The sequence below is a fragment of the Dermacentor silvarum genome, chromosome 8 (assembly GCF_013339745.2).
Source record: "Dermacentor silvarum isolate Dsil-2018 chromosome 8, BIME_Dsil_1.4, whole genome shotgun sequence".
Classification (NCBI taxonomy): Eukaryota; Metazoa; Arthropoda; class Arachnida; order Ixodida; family Ixodidae; genus Dermacentor; species Dermacentor silvarum.
The window spans coordinates 85986840-86006606 of record NC_051161.1 but is presented as its reverse complement, the minus strand read 5'-3'; the positions used below and the strand labels follow the sequence as shown (position 1 = coordinate 86006606).

Here is a 19767-nt window from a genome sequence, read left to right as displayed (position 1 = left end):
TAAGTTTCACCCCTCCCTTAAGATAACTGCCTCTGCGTCAACCTTGAAGCAGAGCTTCTCGACTGGCTATAATGAATCTTCTCGATTTGCTTTCAAGCGGGGTGATTATGTTGGCTTGTATGACTTCTTGTCCACCAGAGATTGGTCCCTGGTCACAGATAAAACCAATGTTGATGACCAAATAGATCAGTTTACGAAGCTTGTTTTGAGCGGTATGCGCCAATACATTCCTCAGTACAGTCCTACGCGCGTCTTCTCTCCACTAGGGAATTCTTCCCTAGTGGAGAGAAGAATTCTGCTTTTTTCGAACTCTCTGCAAACGCCTCTATAAGCAGGATCCTGACGCATATATTGCATTCTTGGAAAAGAGCGCCTCCGACCGGCCGGCGGAATTTTGGAAGTATATCCGCAAGCGTACCAGTAATCGCGGAGAGTGTTTTCGCCTGCTCGACTCTAGTGGAGTAGAAGTCCAAGCAGTCGCCAATTGTTTTGCTGCCCATTTCTCTTCCTTATATAAACCTTTATGTTTCAACGCTGGTATCAGTCAGCAGCACACAACGGCTCCTACATCTAGTCCTGTGTTCTTTGATGCAAAGCTGATCATCGAATGCCTTAAGCGCCTGAAGCCTTCCCTATCTTGCGGTCCTGATGGCATCCCTTCCGCAATCTTAAAAGCGTACGGCGGTATATTTGCCCCAGTATTGACAACTATATTTAATAGCTCTCTGTATACTTCCACCTTCCCTCACATGTGGAAAACTGCTCGTGTTCTTCTTGTATTTAAGTGTGGCTCTAAGGTTTTTGAGCTTGCTCTTCACAACGTATTGTCTTGTACTGTGAAGAACACATTGATTCCGAATCAGCATGGATTCCTCACCGGCCGCTCCACTATCACAAATCTCGCAAGCTACATGACACATATCTCCGCGCCGGTACTTCAAAGGGAGCAAGTAGACACCATATATTGAGACCTCAGTAAAGCTTTTGATGTGGTAAGTCACTCACTGCTTCTCATCAAGCTTACACACGTTGGTGTTGACTCGTCAATTGTAAATCTCTTGCGGAGTTATCTTATTGGTAGATCATGTTTTGTTAACGTCAACGGCCAAACGTCTTCTTCGTACATGGTAACCAGCGGCGTTCCTCAAGGACCAGTGTTAGGACCACTTCTTTTTTTAATTTTTATTAGTGACGTTCTTTCCGCCATTTGGCGTTCTTCATTCCTCCTATATGCCGATGACAAAGATTTTTAAGGCAATTCACACCGTTGATGACAGTCGCATCCTGCAGTCTGATCTGCTTTCTTTTTCTAAATGGTGCACAGATAATAAGCTCACCTTGAATGCTGCTAAGACCAAAGTCATGACTTTCACCCGCAAAACAGCAAGCATTTCTTTTTCTTATTCAGTAGATTCTGTACCATTGTGTAAGGTCCGTGAGATCAATGATCTTGGTGTACTTTTTGATACAACCTTACACTTTTCAACTCACACTAAACGCGTCGCAATGCGGGGCATGCGCACTCTTGGCTCTATTTGCAGACTGTCGAGAGAATTCAATTCTCCTACACCGTTCCGCAAGTTGTACGCAACAATCTGTCTTCCTCAACTCGAATACGCATCGGTCGTCTGGAATGACATTTCTAGATCCAACAGTGACATTATAGATCGGGTCCAGAAAAATTTTCTAAGCATAAATCATCACCGCTTTGCTGACACGGACTGTGGGCCCTGCTCTAGCACTATTAGATTATTGCCATTGCCCTTACTTGGCTGCCGATGTAATCGCGCTGACCTGCTTTTCCTTTTCAAACTCCTTCATGGTATCCTCATGTGCCCCGAACTGCTCAGTTTTATCACATGTCGTATTCCGCGCAAGATCACCAGAGAACACAGACCTTTCCATGTTGCTGCTTGTCACCACCAACACTCAACCGTCCATAGAATACAGTCTCTCAATAACGCCCACTTTCATGACCTTGATATTTTTCACAACTGTTTGTCTTTCTTCTGCTCTCAGCTTTCCGTTGTTGTGTCTTAGTTTCACATATTGTTCAACTTCCCTTCTCCTCCTCTTTATTATGATGCATTTTGCGCCTTCGTTTGCATGTATGTACACTTTTCTTTTCAAGATTGTTATTTTTTATTCATTGTTTTTTTTTACTGATATTCCCCTGCTGTATTTGCTGATATTGTCCCCTGCTGATATTTTTCACAACTCTATGTCTTTGTTCTGCTCTGAGCTATCCGTTGTTGTGTCTTAGTTTCACATATTGTTCAACTCCCCGTTTCCTTTTTATTATGTATTCATTTTGCGCCTTCGGTTGCAAGTATGTACACTTTTCTTTTCGAGATTGTTATTTTTATTCATTTTTTTTCCACTGATACTCCCCTGCTGTATTTCTTTTTCTATGTATACGTGCGCCAGCACCTAGACCTCACGGTTGTTCCTGGGCACGATAAATAAATGATTGATTTATTGATTTATTGATTGATTGATTGATTATTATTCTCCTAGGCATGACAAGGGTCGAGCAAAGGCAAGTCCAAGCAAGATCTCCGAGGATGCTCGATGACATGCTGCATGCGCTAACAGGTGTTTTCGTGGACCGGTTACCGCGACCTCGTTTTCAGGAGGTCGTGGGAGTCTATCCACGAAAACACCTTGAAGTCCTGAGCACCTCCTAGTCTGAGTGGTAAACATGAAGCTAACGGCATCTAATATCTCATTGGGCGCCCGCTAATGAAGGCGATTTCACGTTATAGTATCATCTCTGGCATGGTCCAGGTGCGACGCCATGCAACGTCACTGGCGGCCCTCATCACTCCACCGTTGTGAGACTCCTGGTAGCTGCCGGGGTGTTATTCTTTCTGGCCAGCACGAGTTTCCTTGTGTGCAGCGGCACGCTAACATGTCGCACTCACGTATTGTTAGACCACTATCCGAGGAGCTCACGCTTGTCGCTCAGCGCATCGCCCTTCGGTGTGAACTTGTTGTGTGCTTATTTTCTTTAGGTGCACTTGGTGGCATCGCGTTTGGTGGCTAACTTCTAAATAGCTTCATCCGCAATTATCCTGCACGAACAAAACGCTGTGGTTAAGTCGGAAGCATGCTGTACTGGCAAATATTTATATCCCACCATAATTAGGTCAACTGTGATCAGTCAATCAACAGCATGACAATAATGAAAAAGCTCCTCGTGCTATACTTCTTTCAATATTTGAAGTACATTACTGGAAGGAGGACTTCTCTCGCATTGGCTTTTTTTTTCTTTTAGTTTTAATTTTTAAACTTTGCGAGAGATATACAAGTGCGACACTTCGCTCACAGCCGGGGTAACGTGCTACTGTCAATGCTTTGGCGTAGTCTGGGCACCTAAAGTTTCAGTAAGGCTAATAATTGCTGTTTTTTAGCCCAAATGTAGTATTTTATACTTGTCAGAGATGAAATTTCCGGATTAAGTAAAGTTGGTCTGGTGTGTTGTATGTATGAGAAAACTTTGATGAATATCCTGCAAGCTGATGGCCTGGGTCTAGGCGGCGCCGGGGGCTGCAGAAAGACGCTGTCTTTCGGTAGCTTACCGGGCTTGCTGGATGCCCCAAAGTTGTTCCTGGAGATCAGAGATAGTCAGTGCGACTCTCCACCGCGCATTTAGTTCACCCGGGGGGGGGGGGGGGGGCTGCAATTCTCCTCTGAACTATTTCGCATCCAAGAGTATATGCTCCAGGGTGGCTCCTCTATCACCACGTAATTTACACTAGGCCTCAAGGTGCAAGTCCGGAAACATGAGGGTAAGATGTACCGGGTTCGTGTAAGTTCTGAAGTCGCCTCCAGTCAACCGCCTGAGACCTGTGTAATTTTGGGCTATGAGGCGGATATATACACTTACGAATACTTTCTTGGGGTACATGCATGGTCGTTTAACTTGCCAAGTGTCGTTTCAAGCTGCTGGGCAGAAGAAAAGCAGGATGATCAGAGAGGACAAACAAAAGTTATATTGCTAGGCTTTCCTGAAAGCGGCGTCCCCTTCGTCGGGTCTCTTGTTGGTGCATGTGAAATTTACTCCCTAACAGCCTGCTCGCTCCCTACCACTTCCGATGCTGAAATAGAATCAATGGAAGCCTTCTTTAAGCCTTGTGACTGTCAAAAGAAGAAGAAAAATTATATAAACAGTATTCACCGCAACAGGTTTCGGCTGCGTGCACGTCTTACGTGCACAACAGCTGCACTAGCTCAAAAGGAAGTAGGTTGACTGAGAAATATGCATAGAGAAGGAGGCAATAGAAACGGAGCCTAATACAACAAATCTAAATGTTCATGAGTATACGACGTCGATTTTAGTCGATGTCTTGGTAATATCCCAATGCTGTCGTAAGTTGAGTAAGTTGGGTGTCTTTCCATTAGAGTACTTGCTAGCTGCCTCTGTCTGAAAGTGCCTTCAAATTCTGTCTTTGCTCCTTACAATTTCGACAACGCTTCCGAAGCAGCGCAGTGTGAATGAGTCTCAGATTCCCATTAATAACAGCCGATAGCCTGAAAATAATACTTGACACCTTGACGATGTTGTCGGCGAGGTGTGATGTCAAGAAAACACTCCATTATCAAACTTCTCTAATAAGTCTGGCATCCTCGGCGTTTTAACAAGTACAAGAAGGTAAATAATGCAATGGAAAGGTGCTCACTATAAGAGATGAAATAATTGTGAAATGCGGCCACAAGATGCAGAAACGAAATGCGCCAAGCGAGCAGCCCAATAACCTGTGAACCATCAAGAAATATGTGTAGCCGCAAACATGATGTTTGCGCATTGTTTTCCAACAAGTAACTTTATTTAGGCATTGTAAGCAGTAATCATTTGTTTCTGTGTTTAAATTTCGGGCTTTAAAATGTGACTCTGTCATGGCTCGGCCCTTTATTCACTTGTAGCAGTGCAGGGTAGTAAATAAGATGTGCGTCTGGTTAACCTCACTGCCTGTTTTTTTCTTTTTTCTTCTTTTTCTTTAGGTGATGATTTCATTTTAGCTTCGTTATTAGTACTTTCCGACATGTACTTTCACTTCTGCTGTTGTTGTGAAGAATATTTGTGTGTGTGTGTGAATAAACCTCATATCTTCACTTAGCAGAAAATATTTCAAAAGTATATAATTCTTTTCACTCATATTTATTGTCTAGTCCTTTGGAAACTGCTTCCCAGTGGGATGTCGGCTTATGTCAAGCTGCTCTGAGGGACCGGTTTTGCCAACTGCCTCCGTCATCTTTTTGATTGAAATAAAATGCTGTTTTAATGAATTGCATCGTACCTGATCGTCTTAATGTTGGCAGACGTCAGCCGCATTCCCTCACCATTTGCAATGTGAATAACTTTTTTTCTGTGCTTGCTTGCCTCCTTCGCACATGGCATAGCTCACCCTTTCGAAGACCTCCCGCACCAGTCCACTCCATCGGCCCTCGCGCGCCGACAGCGTGCCGTAGTCGGAGCCGTCTGCCGACGCGCGTATCTCGTACTCGAGCCCAAGCGCCGAGGCCACCATGTCCAGCAGCTGGACGGCGAATCCCGTGTAGCGGACTCGCGCTGATGATGTCGACGACCCGTTGACCGATGGTGGCATCCTCCTTCCGTCGATGCCGTGAGCTATCACGTACGGAGGGCGCTGGCCGGCGGCGCGGAAGCAATGACAGTTGGGGGAGAGTGGAAAGGGGGGAGGGGGGTGGAATCGAAGGGCGAGGAAAGGAGCGCGCCAGGGATGGGGTTTCCCGGCAAAAAGAAAAAAAAAAAAACAGAAGAAGAAGAAGGGACAATAAAATTCACGGGCGAGAAGGAGGCGAGGGAGACGTCAGGATGGCGCAAAATGCATGAGGGAGTAAAAGGAGAATAGAGTAGGCGGGGAAGAAAAGGAAACAGAAGCCAAACAAGCAGAAGTGGGTGGCCAGAAATGCAGGAAGTGAGGAGGTGGAAGAGAAAAAAAAGACGCCTCGTGTGAGGAAAATACTCTGCGTTGTCGGAGAGGGTGGCGGCATTTTTTGTTCGGTTCTCTTTGAGGAGCAGCGTTAGAAAGCGCATTTAAATCATTATTCACCCTTGCGTTACTTCTATTTTTTCGCCATGAAGCTGCTGAAGAAGTGGGGCCAGTAGCGGCATCTGTTCACCGCTTTAAATATATCGCCAGCATCGCTTCCCGCGCGATATCGCTTCCTTTCCCAGCGAGCTCTCAATCTTTCTGACCAGTCATTTCAAACCCTTCGCATGTTTAAGGAGTGAACTTTTTTTTTTTATCCTAGCAGCAACGTTCATGAAATACCTCGAGCTATCGTTCCCCCGTAATTTCCGACAAAAGTGTTTTGGGAAGTTTTCGCAATTGTTACACAGTATATCGCACAGTACCTCGGGTACACGTGTGGTAGTGATGTGTACTTATCTAGCTTGCCTGTTTTGTCTGCTTCAGGGAGTTATCTAATCAGCTTTTCTTCTTGTATTTTACTTCAAACAACCATGCGAATGGTTAAGGGCACTTTTGGTTCCCGAAAATAAAGCCAAATGTGCGACGTTTACTTTACCTAGCTAAAATCAATAAAAAAAGAAAAGCCCACAGAGGCACGTAAATATCACCCAACATTGACAAAAAAAAAAAAAAAACAAAGCAAACATTGATCTCCCTACGTGCATATTTCACCGGCAGGCGAAACAGTCAACAACTGTTAAGCATGTATTCACCCTTGCGACATGACGCTAACCGTATTAGACAGAAACTTTCTAGTTTTGTATGCTATAGTTGTGACACAATAACCCTTACAAAAAACAATTCGAAAATATTATTTTACAGACCAACTGCGGGTGCTCGGACACGAGAATCAGATGCCGACTCTGGCACTTGTCAGTAGAAAAGTGAGTATATCATTATTCATGCTCACTGCCCGGGGCTGAAGCGTCGTTGCAAAGCTGCTGCATGCATTAATTTCTTTTCTTTTCTGCAATGAATTCTGTGCCCATGTGTTTCACAATGATTCCAGGAACCCTTCAGCTTGACTAGACAGCGCAAAATAATGCAGAACATCCCTCTGCGGGGACCTTCCTTAAACTGACTTCACTAAAATTTTGACAGAAATAACGCAACGGTAACAGTTTTACTACAACTTTCGTCAAGCCTACATAACGAGCATTCTTTCGCCCGAGTCTCTTTCTTTCTTTTTTTGCTGTCACTCAACATTATACTTCTCTCCGTCACTGTGGCCCAAAAGTTGTCCCCTCTGCTGCCACCACTCACCATGCGGAGCAACAAAAGTATAACGCCGACGCAACCATCGTGCATTGTAAGCGCTTACGCCATTTTTTTTATCCCCCATCTTCCCGCATTGCCCCGCATTGCCCCAAATTTACCCAGACATTGTTTTGTAAGCGCTTACGCCATTCCTTTTATCTCCCATCTTCCCGCATTGCCCAAAATTTACTCAGACATTGTTTTCTCTCCCGCGGCCTCTCCTAAGCAGACAAGAAGGTCACGCCTGTCTCACTTCAGCCCCGCGACACGATTTTGTTGTTAGCTTATTTATTTATTTTTTTCTATGGACAAAGCCACGCACCTGTGGGCCACACTTCTCGCCTGTCCCGAGGCTGTCATCTTACGACCGTTCAAGCGCATACTCAAACGCAAGTCCTTCTCGTTCTTAGTTCCTCCACAGCGTTCCTTCCGCCGCATCAAATTCTCTGTTTCTATTTCGTCCACTAAACCTACTGCTGCCTACTGTGTTTTCAGGCACTCTGTTTAGAGGCACCGTCCGGTGTCAGGTGTTGCCAGTCAACTGCCTTCTCTTTCCTATTCCTTCGTGCCCCCGCCCCTCTCTCTCTCTCTCTTTGATCATTTATGTTTATTTTATTTTATTTTTTTTTTGCGGCACACGAGAAAATTCTAAACCCGGGCGCGCGCGTGCAGCCACCACCGTTCGCTCCGTTGGCGTGGGCGGGGGGCCAGTAGTGATCGTCTTACGTCGGGACACCTACGACGATGGTGATGACGCGGAGGAGCTGCCGGTGTCTCAAGTCGACCCGCTCTGTGGACTCGCCGCCTCGTTTGCCCCCTTCAGTTTCGGCTGCGCCTGTGGCACGCGTTGACGCCAGAAGCCAGGGTGGCCGCGCCGGGACAGGCAAGGGAGGCGACAATGTGGATCCAGGCGGCGCCGCACCTGTCAGGCCGATGTCCCCCGCCCATGCTCCCACCTGTCACCACCGACGCAGCAGTAGAGAGAGAGAGAGAAAAAAAACACACACTAGAAAGTGAAGCACGTGAATGCGTTACCGGCGGACTACAGCTATACACGCTGCCTCGTAGAGTGAAGCCTATGTAAACACTGCACCCAGTTGGTATGTCGTCAGTGTCAAATGTCTTAAAACGTCCCTGTTTGAGTAGCTCTAGCTTTTGGTGGACAGTTTATTGTGTGTTGCGTAGCTGCGGCAGCGTTACAGGGACATAAAAAGTGAGTATACCTCTACTTCGGGGCCGTATACTGTCAGTTGGCCGAAATTAAGTAGAACGAAAATAGTTACTGCATTGCAGTGATGCAGTAGCCGGTAAACACGAAGTGACCTTTTTAATACTTGATGCAACTGGTAAATCATGCATTAGAACGGAAAAGACACTAGGCGTCAATTGGAGAGTTATGAGATTCACTTATTAGAGAGTTTTAGCAGTGACGAGTTACCGTAGGCTAAGTGCGGTAATACCGTACCGGCGGAGGACTGCGCATGCGCGCACTTTACCGTACGGAAAGACTTACCGTGCGGCATACTAGACGGTAGGGAGCCTATACGGCATGGGTAATGTGCGCACCGTGTTTTGCGAGCCGAGCCGGACCAAGAGTCCACAGAGTCCACGACGTGCATGTCCACGTCTCGCGTGCGTTTTCGACAACGGTAGGACTACGGCACGAGTTAACTTTATTTCACCTTCTGCGACGCGGCGAAGTGGCAGCAAGTATGAGAGCCCTTCTAGCCGCAAGCACAACCTCCAGCTGAGGTGAACTGAACTTGTGGGCGTACCCTTCGTAACATTCGAGTAATATACTAAGGCCGAATGAGAAAAAAAAGCAGATTAATATAAACGAAAAACCACAAAAAAAGAACATCGAGCGTGGCAAAAAAAAAAGAACACTTTGGGTTGGTGGCACCATCTAGGGACGCACACATTACTTAACGGAGGCGCCGAGTTTTTATTGCAGGAATTAACTATATTCTACTTATCTGCTGGCGTAAAGTGTCCGCAGAACGGTAATGCCGTATCGTATACCGAACTTACCATACCGTAATACGGCACTGCTAAAACTCTATTATTTGTTTCTATCGTAATGTTCGCTCGAAGGAATACTTTCATTATAGAACCTAAACACAGTACTAGCAGCTTTTCTGGTGTATCTTAGAAAGTGAACTCTAATGGAGGGCATCTCTGTCACTTTTTTTTTTTTCAGTGAACATGGGAATGGTGTCGACAGAAAAGCACGACATAGCAGGAATAATTGTCAGAAAGGGCACGAAGGATTCATTAAACATAGCTGTTGGAAACAGAAGAGGAGAACATGAAGACACTACATAGGCACTTGAGTTCGCTGAATAACGCGTAAGGTGCACGAAAAGTAAATAAAAGAGAACAAAGCAGATGCAAACTTGACATGAAAGTAACACATACAGTCTAGCCGTCAATAACCGCCAGCATCTTCCTCACATTCCTCGTTGTGTCCGTTGCGTGCTGCATAAGCAAGCCTTGAACCACCAGAGTTTTACACAGTAAGTGCTCATGAAGAGATGCGCGAATAAAAGTCAAGCATACAACATGGCATGCACTATAATGAGACTGACTTCGCCAACGCGCTCACGTAAAGCGGAACGTCACAATTTCGAAACAAAGGGGAGAAGCAAGGCGCAAAATTGGGTAACTCCAGCCCACGCACAAAAAAAGCAACATTGGTGAATACTTCAAAGCATCATGGCAACCACTATGATAAGCACGACGGACAATCTAATATTGCTGACTTCCTAGCCTTTCCTGTCGTTATCTGGTTGACGGGTTTATTAGCATCATGATGGACTACGATAGCGCTCGTTTAAATATTTCAGCGACAATAGGTGGAAAGAAAGCCCCCCTTAACCATTACAATAAATATATTTATAATTACGCAAAACGCGCGGCATTATTGGTGTGTCACTAGCGCGTGCAGTTAACGTCTAGCAATAATTCCGCCATTATAGTAGCGGGAACGTTTACAGTGAAGATCCCCTTTATCCAACTACCAACGTGTGACACTTTTCGTGCAGTTATGCACGGTGTTCATCACGTATTCTTAATATGCATGTGCCAAACTGGACGACATCGTGCCGATTATGTACTGCACGATCGCAGTGCTCCATTGCTGGTTTGTTTGCAACTTCCCCAATAGGGGGGGGGGGGGGGGGGGGGGGAGGGCAGATTTGATGCGAGAGCGATGAACAGCTTCAAACTGGGTTTGCTTCGTTCAGTCATCGACGCGTTCGCCTGCCCTCTCCGTAACGCCATCATTGTATTCATGACACCATAGACGCTATCGCTTCCTGATTATGCAAATTTCACATCTGTAATTCACTCTCGTTTGTCGTACGAAAACAAAGCTTCACCGACTACCACCACTGGGGATGGAACTCGTGCCTTTGCTGTTATGTAGAACTGCAGGACGGAAGCGCTAACCACTGAGCTAAGGGGTAGTATTTAGGCTTGTCTCTTTGTGCAGGGCCTCGTGCATTACCTAGACTCTGAGAGTAGCGACGTTTGTGCATGCATTTCGGAGGCCACAGCGGGCAACATGGTAGCAGACGAACACGACTTTTCCACATCGCAACGAAGCGTTTGAGAGAGAGAGAGAGAGAGAGAGAGAGAGATGGAAGCCTCAGAAAAGTGGTGAGTGGTAAGGCCGGGACGTAAACCAGGAATAGCCCGGTTGACCGCCAGGCATTCTTAAATAAGCGTTTGAAATTTTCATCGTTGCAAGGGCATCCTACGAAAACGGGGAAATAGTTCGTTGCTTGCCGAAGCTGCTGATGGTTCATTGGCGCAGGGAAGTATAATAGTATTTCAGCAAGTGCCTCACCATGTCTCATTATATGGCAATGAAGACGCCTATTTAGTCGTCAAAAAATCACCTTGGACAAAGAAAATAATCTTGTGGTCTCCTAGGAATACTTCATTTGTGGAAAAGGGGACAGAAGAAAGAAGACAGTGAAGCGCCACTGTCTCTTTCGATCCCCCACGGTGGGTATGTGCCATTTGTACAGAGGATCGTCATCATCATTCTTGCTTCTGTCCCCTTTTCACGAAATGTATTTCACGCCACAATCAAGTATAGCTAGGAATTCTAAGCGCCAACTTGCCCAAGAAGAAGTTCATTTAAAATCTTGGGGTCGCATGGTCTAGATTGGATTACTGCATTTATTCTAACACGTACAGTCAACCACAAAAGTTTGCGGACCACGCGAGCGCGTGGCCAAGAGACTCTTCGCGACACTTCCGCTACGTCACCAGCGATCGACAGCAGCGCTACGTTGAAGACGCATCCCTCCTTAAATCTATGGCCTGTCTATTTTCGCACTGTGCGCAAATATTTTCTACCTATCTCTTTCAACGTGACGCGCTCTTTGTTAGCCAGGGCTACTTGCTTATATTTTGAGAGCAGAATATCAGTACAAGTAATCAGACAGCGTATTCTTCGGCTGTTATCAGTTCTATTTTCGCGTAGCCACGCTGTTTTTCTTTTTTTTTCGTGAGTGCGTGAGTGAGCGGTGAGGCAGCCATGGGACACAGATGCTTAGTCAGTAGGCAGAATTTTTCCGTTCCTCCCCCATCGCTAAGTGACAGTAGCGGCCGGGATTTGATCGCCTGCGCCCAGGTTTTGCTGCGCAAAGCCCGAACCACCGCGCTGCTATAGTGGTTACATTTAGAAAAATAAGAAATAATTGGGTGCGATGACTCTTTTTATAACCCTTTGCGACACGGCGTCCTCGTTTGGGGACTCGAACTTCGGAGGCGCGTCCCACGCCACGTGTTTCTTCAAATGACCTAAAACTCAGTGTGCACATTCGTGTCCGCTTCCTGATGGGACAACTAGCGGTCAGTTAACTTCATTGTCCTGCGTATTGCTGCAGATGATCACTTTGCTGGAGACACTACCATGTTAGACAATCGTTCGACGTGCCGCGTTCCAAGACCAACGTCAAGAGTATTTTTTTTCTCCGGTCGACACGAATACAACCGAAAAAGCAAGTGTGCATGCGTTTTGGGCCTAATAGTTCATTCTTTTTATGCAAGCATTGAAGCTGACGGATTTCAGAATAATTAGATAATGAGTTATACGCTAATTAATTTTTTTTACTGAAACTCGCACAAAACAGCACATTGCTTCGTCTTCTTTCATGGAATGTAATAGTGAGCGTCTTGAAATGATGTCATGCGCATTTGACGCATTTGCAGACAGTGCATCATAATTCGTGTCTGAAGGGGATGAATTTATTCACAAGACATTTACAGAAGTGTCATGAAACATAGGTCTCTCAATGATCCAGTAGGAAGTGAAATGTCCGCCGTTTTCTAGCACCTTATTGATGCGTGTGGGCATCGACTCGTACAAAGATTCAGTAATCTCCGGTCGACCGCGCAGGCTTTCCCATTCTTGTGCGATCGCTTGCCACAGCGTATCGGCCGTGCGGCCGCGGTTGGCTCGTGTGGACAGCCGTTTCTTCAACATGCCCCAGACATTTTCTATGGGAGTCAAGTCGGCGCCACATGGAGGCCACTCAAGCTGGCAAACAGCATGTTCTTCTAGCAATGACTGGACGATACGTGCTTTATGGATCGGGCTGCGGTCGTGTTGAAAAAAATAGCAGCCGTCGCTGAAGGGACCGTCCAGCGCATACGGAACGAGGTGTCTAGTGATGACGTCGCAGTACCGTGACGCAGTGAAGGGCCCTTCCAGACGCACAAGGGGACCAAGGCCATCTTTGCTGATTGCTCCCCACACGCTCACGGAACACCGTCCACTGGATAGAACACTCTGTGTGTAATTAGGCAGATATCTGCAAGAAATAGCATACAATTGGGTTCCAGCGGCGCGTCTAAAAATGTTGTGATTCCTCTTGCGTATGAACTTTATAATACTGTTATAGAGTTGCAATAGAGAACGTGCAAACATCATTAGATAGTACTGAAAGACCCACTGGCAGCTTTTAATTAGCTTCAGAGTAAGTAGTACTATGAAACAATCGTTAATGTTTTCAACATAATAGCACTACAGAAAAATCTCGTAATGTTCAAAAGCTCATTTTACGTGAAACATGTTGTGATGCAGAATTAGCTTCGTGAATTAACTGCCAATACACCGTAAACACACCTGCAGCTTAGTGGACGCCAAACCCGCTTCCGTTGGTCCCAGAGCGTGGAAAAAGTTGACTCGTCGCTAAAAATGACATCGCCCCATTTCTCTGTTGTCCAATCTTTCATTGCTGTAGCGAACATGAGTCGTTCTTGTAGCTGGCTGTCTGAGAGGCAGGGCTTCTGTGCTGCTACGAAAGACTGCAGGCCAAGCTCACTCAGCCTTCTTCTTACAGTCTCAGACGATACCGTGAGCGAGAGCGCTTCTCGGATATCCTCTGCACTTTGAAAAGGATCAGCCACGATGGCGGCCGTAATCAGGCGGTCCTCTTCCTCAGTCGTGGCCCTTGGACGCCCACTGCGCTCCATATCTGTGAATCTGTCATCGTCGCGGAAAGCTTGAATAATCCTATTCACGGCAGTCCGGCTCCTGTTGGTTCGGCGGCAGATTTCGCGCTGAGGTATTCCCTCTATAAATAAACGCACAATGTGCCTTCTTTCGTCAAGTGGAACACGCAGCGGCATCTTTCCAAATAGGCAATCACCACGTAGCCTGAAGCAAGTCTACTACGTTTTCAGCGACTGATGCGAAGATGCGCCTATGTGTGAAAGAAAATTTTCTATGCATCCGCTTTTTCTTTATTTTTGATGACAGTGAAACACCTCCCTACCCTTTCTCTCAAGACACAGAAGCAGCAACACTCATTGGACCAAGATGCTGCCAACCAAAGTGCGCCAGTAAAGGTCGCGTAAAAAAATTGTCGCAGCGCTTCGTGAAACTTATCTACCCACTGGCACACCAGTCGACAAAGGTTGCAGTGATTGCTCCGATACTGCTATCAAGCCAGATATGTGGTGGTCTTATCGCAGACAGCGCACTGCGTCAACACAACGAACTAACAATGTCATGCACGGGAATAAAAAATTAACAGGCAGGCGAGTACCAAGAGGGCTCATATCCGGGAGAGCGCCCCTGTCGTCGCTAGGTGGCGTACCGCTAGGTGGCGCGGATAGGCAGTCTGGCACGCGCTCGCGTGGTCCGCAAACTTTTGTGGTTGACTGTACATCTACACGCTACTCTATGGATAAGTGGTTTGATGGAGGTACGGTAAAACAGGCATTTCTACGTGACATTGACCAACATATAGCAAAAGATCACCCATGGCACACACAGACGATTATTCATTGGCTTCGGCAGAACGTGACGTACACTAAAAGCTTTCCGTACAGATACGCTGCTGCAACTGCTCCTGAGTATTGATGTATCCATTCAACAGAGAACGCAATTTAATCAAATCTTTCATGAGTGCTCACAATACTCGGCAGAGAGAACATTAGCGAATAAACCAGGAACTAAAAAAATTGGTGAATAAAGATATATAGGGAAACAACCGTATAGACCAGGACTGATCGCAGGCGACTCCCTCAGGAGAGCGCGACTTCGTCACCATCATTAACCACTTAGGAGAACTGCTGCGGCAGACAGGGATAAATAGCTTGCCATGGACGCCTCAGATACGAATTGTTGTTGCAGTTGCATGCGTCAATTTATCTTGGCTCGCCCTTGAACTGAAGAAATTTGTCCAGTAAGGTTACGCGAATGTGGTGGGTTACTGACTTGTGGTAATAACGTTACCGCGACAATAATCGTTGTTCACAATATTAATGGCCAAGGCGTGTCGTTCATTTTTCCTTTGTGAGTGCAACGTTAAGGCAGAAAGGCAGGGAATGAGAATGGGTGCGCTTTTTTGCTTACTGTAAAAGTATCCGCACGTCAGAGCCGCTAAAACAATCCCGATATTCGAGACAGCCGAGCTGCCATACGGGGAAGATGGCCAAGCGATTAATTATTATTCGTGTTTACTGTTTTCGCCGGTTCCCCTTTTTCCTGGTTATACTGGCCCCACCCAGAGAGTATTAATCTATCACGTATCGCTGCCGCACATAAAACAGCTCATATCTAACACCAGCGCCTTAGTAAAACCGCACTTAGCTCTAGCGATTGCTCACTGGTGTGCAGAAATGGAAGCATAGGTTTAACTGGAGTATGAGTAATTCTTGAGTTCTGGTGGCATTTGTCGTGTCTGCCGAAGCATCAAACAGCACATTCGACGAAGTCTTAGTTCTAACGCTCCTTACTAACTAAGCAAGAAATATGAGCGAACATCGGTGATGTACAAAAAAAATTTAATTACGGGGTTTTACTTGCCAGAACCACGACCTGATTCTGAGGCACGCCGTAGTGGGTGGGGCCTCCGGAATAATTTGGACCACCTGGGGTTCTTTTAGCGTGCACCTAAATCTAAGTACACGGGTGTTTTCGCATTTCGCCTCCATCGATATACCGCCGCCGTGGCCGGAATTTCATCCCGCTACGTCGTGTTTAGCAGCCCAACACCATAGCCGCTAAGCAACCATGGCGGGTGGTGATGTACAAGCGAGGTCAACTAGAAAAAGCAAATTTTGCCACTATTGCCGAAGTTCCCTGCAAACCAGTCCATGAAAATGTACTATAGTATTGAGATGCATTCGTTGTGGTTTCGCGAGCGAAATACTTCAGCATAAGCGTAGCCTAACAGGGATAGCCCATCACCGAACGAAATTTCGGAGAAGTTACGTTGTATTATAAAAGTGGCGGCTGTGCAAAGGCATAGTGCGGGATGTTAGCTTCCCCATTTCTACAATTTCTGTTTGTTCTAAACCAAATAAAGAAAACGACTGCCACGCCACACGGAATGATTAACATATGATGGGTAGCGACCCGACTACTCTTACAAAGCCAATGTAGAGCTCGCTCAAGAGTTTTTGACTCTTTCATGAAGAATCCCTCCTCCCTCTCCCCTGTGTACATTTTAATGTTACGTAACCCGTACCAAGTTATTCGAAACTCATATACAGCTTCAAACACAGCGTTCAGTAGAGCTATCACACACAACTTTAAGAGGCTCAATTGTATATGCCTATATACGGTACCAACAATCACAAAGGCTCATGATGGACCTGCTTCCGCTATGGGATATCTTCAATAGTGTAACCGTTTGTCGTGACGTATTCCACAGCAACAAATACTTGAGTAGTCAATTACTATAAATGGCCAAGAGGCGCTTTGCCCTGTCTCCCTAGTTTAGTCCCCAATTCCATAATATGGCGAACAGCGCAAAAATGGGTCTCCGACTGGTAAGATGGCGACGAGACTTTCGAAGGGCCGAACCTAAACACGTTGCAGCTAAGCCTCTTTTTACTAATTTGGAGTGGCGTAGCTGCAATGTGTTTAGGTTCGGCTCTCTGAAAGTCTTGTCCCCATGTTGCCAATTTCAGTTTTCCGCGACAGATAAGCCGGTTTCCCTAAATCCTCTATTATCTCCGTTTGTGAAAGGCTTGTAAAGAAGATAAAGAAAATTGATCTCCCTCAGCAGCAGAAACAAAAAGTACAAGAAATTATCTGTTATTCTTTACGCACACCGGATGGGGAATGTACTAAAAAAATGGCTAACAAATGTCAGGTACGAGTTTTCTTTTCCGCAATAAATCAGTTAAGTAGGATGTGTAATCTCATCAGCAAACTTCTACAGGCGTCGGCAACTTCGTGTCCGAATAATCGCAAGCGGCACTTCGTTCCGTGTTCAGTAGGGGTGGTATACCCAATGCCGCTATCGTGCAGCAAAATGTGTTCCGGACCGCCTGGACGCTGCTTAAATGTTCGTCTTAAAGAGCGCCACGCTGCTGTCAGGAATTGTACAAGCTCAAATCTGGCAAAAAACCGCTCATTGTAGGCACTGCCAATGCGACACCCTGTTTCACCGAACCACCGTGCTGTTCAAAATCAAAAAAACAAACAAGCCGAAAGAAAGTCGAGGCACATCACATGCACATAGATTCCACCTCGTATTTTAACCAAACTCTACTTCACTGCATCAAAAAGAAACAGAATTTTTCAATGGCCTGATTTCTGGGCGCCCTTGCATATCTAGTAAGTAACACGGGACCTGAGTGTTTACAATAATTTGTCAAGCAATAAGCTTTCAGCTGTCAGTCAGCGCTGATATCGCCCATTTCTTGTCCGTCTTCTGTATCGCCTTACATAATGTAAAAATGGTAACCTACCAACTCACCCAATTTGCTGTGTTGAAAATGTATAGCACGCAGTCCAAACCTATACGGACAGCACAGCTAGGAGGCAAGGCGACACATAGCTGTCGTCTTTCCATGCTCAAAGCGCATGTTAGCAACCTTGCTTCGGTTTGTTGAAGGCGAAAGAAAGCCTTATATGCCCTATGAAGCGGAAAATCCGGCGAGCGTCCGGCGTTAACATCCGATGGCAAGAAAAACCTTGTGACCAAGTGATGACGTCACGTTCCCGGCGCTGGATCTGCTGCGGCTTGCACTGCGAAATCCCGTGGTGAACAACTATGGCATCGGACAGGCGGCGTTGCCCACGTCAATAAATTGACTTTGCTCAATTCGAAAATTGAGTTGACCCACTTTGAAAACCGACCTGACTCACTCCCAAAATTGACTTGGCCCACCCTCAAAATTGACTTGACCCACCCTCAAAATTGATTTGGTCCTATTCGGGCCAACGGCCAAGAGAAAAGTATCGCGCGGGAGAGGCAGAATGCTCACATTCAATGCACGTAAGGAGACTTTAGCGCCTCTGTAACTTTCTTGGGCTTCAGAATTGGCGTTTAACCAATTTTTTGTAAGGTCGTTGCCTTGTCTACCTTCTTGCTGCCTGGCTGTCTGCTTTTGTTTTGTACTAAACTTTGCTCGAGAGTAATGACGCGCACGGTGTCTTGTTTTTAATGAAGCACAAAATGGAAACAACAAGTACAGCTACATTCAAATATTCAGCATCTGTAATAACAAATTCGTCATTTGTAATGAGAAGAGAACTTTTGCAACGGAGAAGATGGCGAAAATGTAAATTCGGAGTGGCGCCACCTGCGGTAGACTATGGTACCCCTCTTGTTACGTCAGCACTGGCTGATTCGCAAAGATCGGCACAGAGGGAGGTCGTATAGAGATTATACGTCAACTCGTCTGTTTTGGCGCAAGTGGATCAAATTGAGAAGCAGCAGCGGCACCATCGGCGGCAATTTTCTACGATAGAAAGTTACATACTAACCCACGAAAAACTGTGATAGATTCCTAGAGTAATATAACGTCGAGTTAGCCCAACGTAACATTTCCCGTGATTTGTCCCTTTTAGGCTAAGCTTTCTTTTGCCCCTTAGCCTGAGCAAAACCCGAACAGCTGGGTCGCCGACAGGTAATACAGCGACAACTGCAAACACTGACGCCACGTGACATAGTGATGCATTTATTATGCACTTAAGGTGAAATCATCGCTTGATCTGGACATAACCTGACAGTGCATTGAAGTCTCGGTTGAGAAGGGATAGACTATAACGGGTGGCGAAACTAGAAATTTTGGAATATGTTAAATAGGAGGTTGAAGGAATGCTTTCCCCCTACTGCCGAGGACGAAAATATCCAACGAATCATTTACCGTCAGTATAAAGAATTGTTTGACCTGCGACAGAAAGAAAAAGGAAATGTTCCTCGCTCGCCTTTAGCACAACGCAGTTACAGCGATACGGCATTACTGGCAGTAAGACCGCAGTGAGACTCTCACGTTCTCGCACACTGCCCGCAACTGTGGGACTCGAGTGCGTTTGATAAATACGGTTATCCTGTGCGAAATTCGCTGCATCACCGGAATGCAGAAAGGCGCGGGCTTTTCAATCCTAAGGGCAGAACAAAAATGCCCCGCATGTAGAATGTACCGATGTTTCCTGTCCGTATAGTATACGAAAGAAGTCGGCCCCTACCTGCAAGCCAAGTTTGCGGAGAAATGCAAATAACAGTCTTGCAGTGCACCTGTCAGAGAAGAGAGGTCAGCGCGCTCTCCATGCCTCTCTAGGATTTCTCAGAGCTTTTCCTCCACAGCCTTTCATTTTCTTATAGAAATCATTGTTCTCCGAGTAAAAACAAGACGTTAGAATGAGGTGCGCGTTTTGCTTTTTTCCAAGCTACCACGCATTCGCCCGAACCCTAAAAATAACACGAAGTTTCAGAAACAAACGGAGAGTACATGAAGAGCGTTCAGACATGAGGGACGCTACATTTTTTTCTCTCCTTCATACTCCTGACGCCCACGCTGGCCTCGCGAATCGCGGAGATGTTCCCTCATCGCGCCATCCGGTGCATCAGCGATTTTTCTCCACTGCCGCACACCACGCTTGGTAGGCCTCGCAAACGATGAGCGCGCCTCCCACCGGGTGGGGGCGGGTGCTCGAGCGTGGCTGATGCTTTCGTCCATCCATGCTTTTGTTCTTTTCGCCCTTTACCGTATGCATCAGTCCCGACTTCCCATCTCGCCCCCCCCC

General features: G+C 46.2%; 1 protein-coding gene across 1 annotated transcript in view; it reads right to left on the bottom strand.

The window, feature by feature from the left end:
• The window catches only part of LOC119462257 (probable glutamate receptor), a 177625-nt gene that overhangs the window by 99976 nt on the left and 57882 nt on the right, over positions 1-19767 (bottom strand). Inside the window, exon 2 of the mRNA XM_049672907.1 lies at positions 5409-5651. Coding sequence (XP_049528864.1) covers positions 5409-5651 — 243 coding nt within the window. The remainder of the gene's footprint in view (positions 1-5408; positions 5652-19767) is intronic.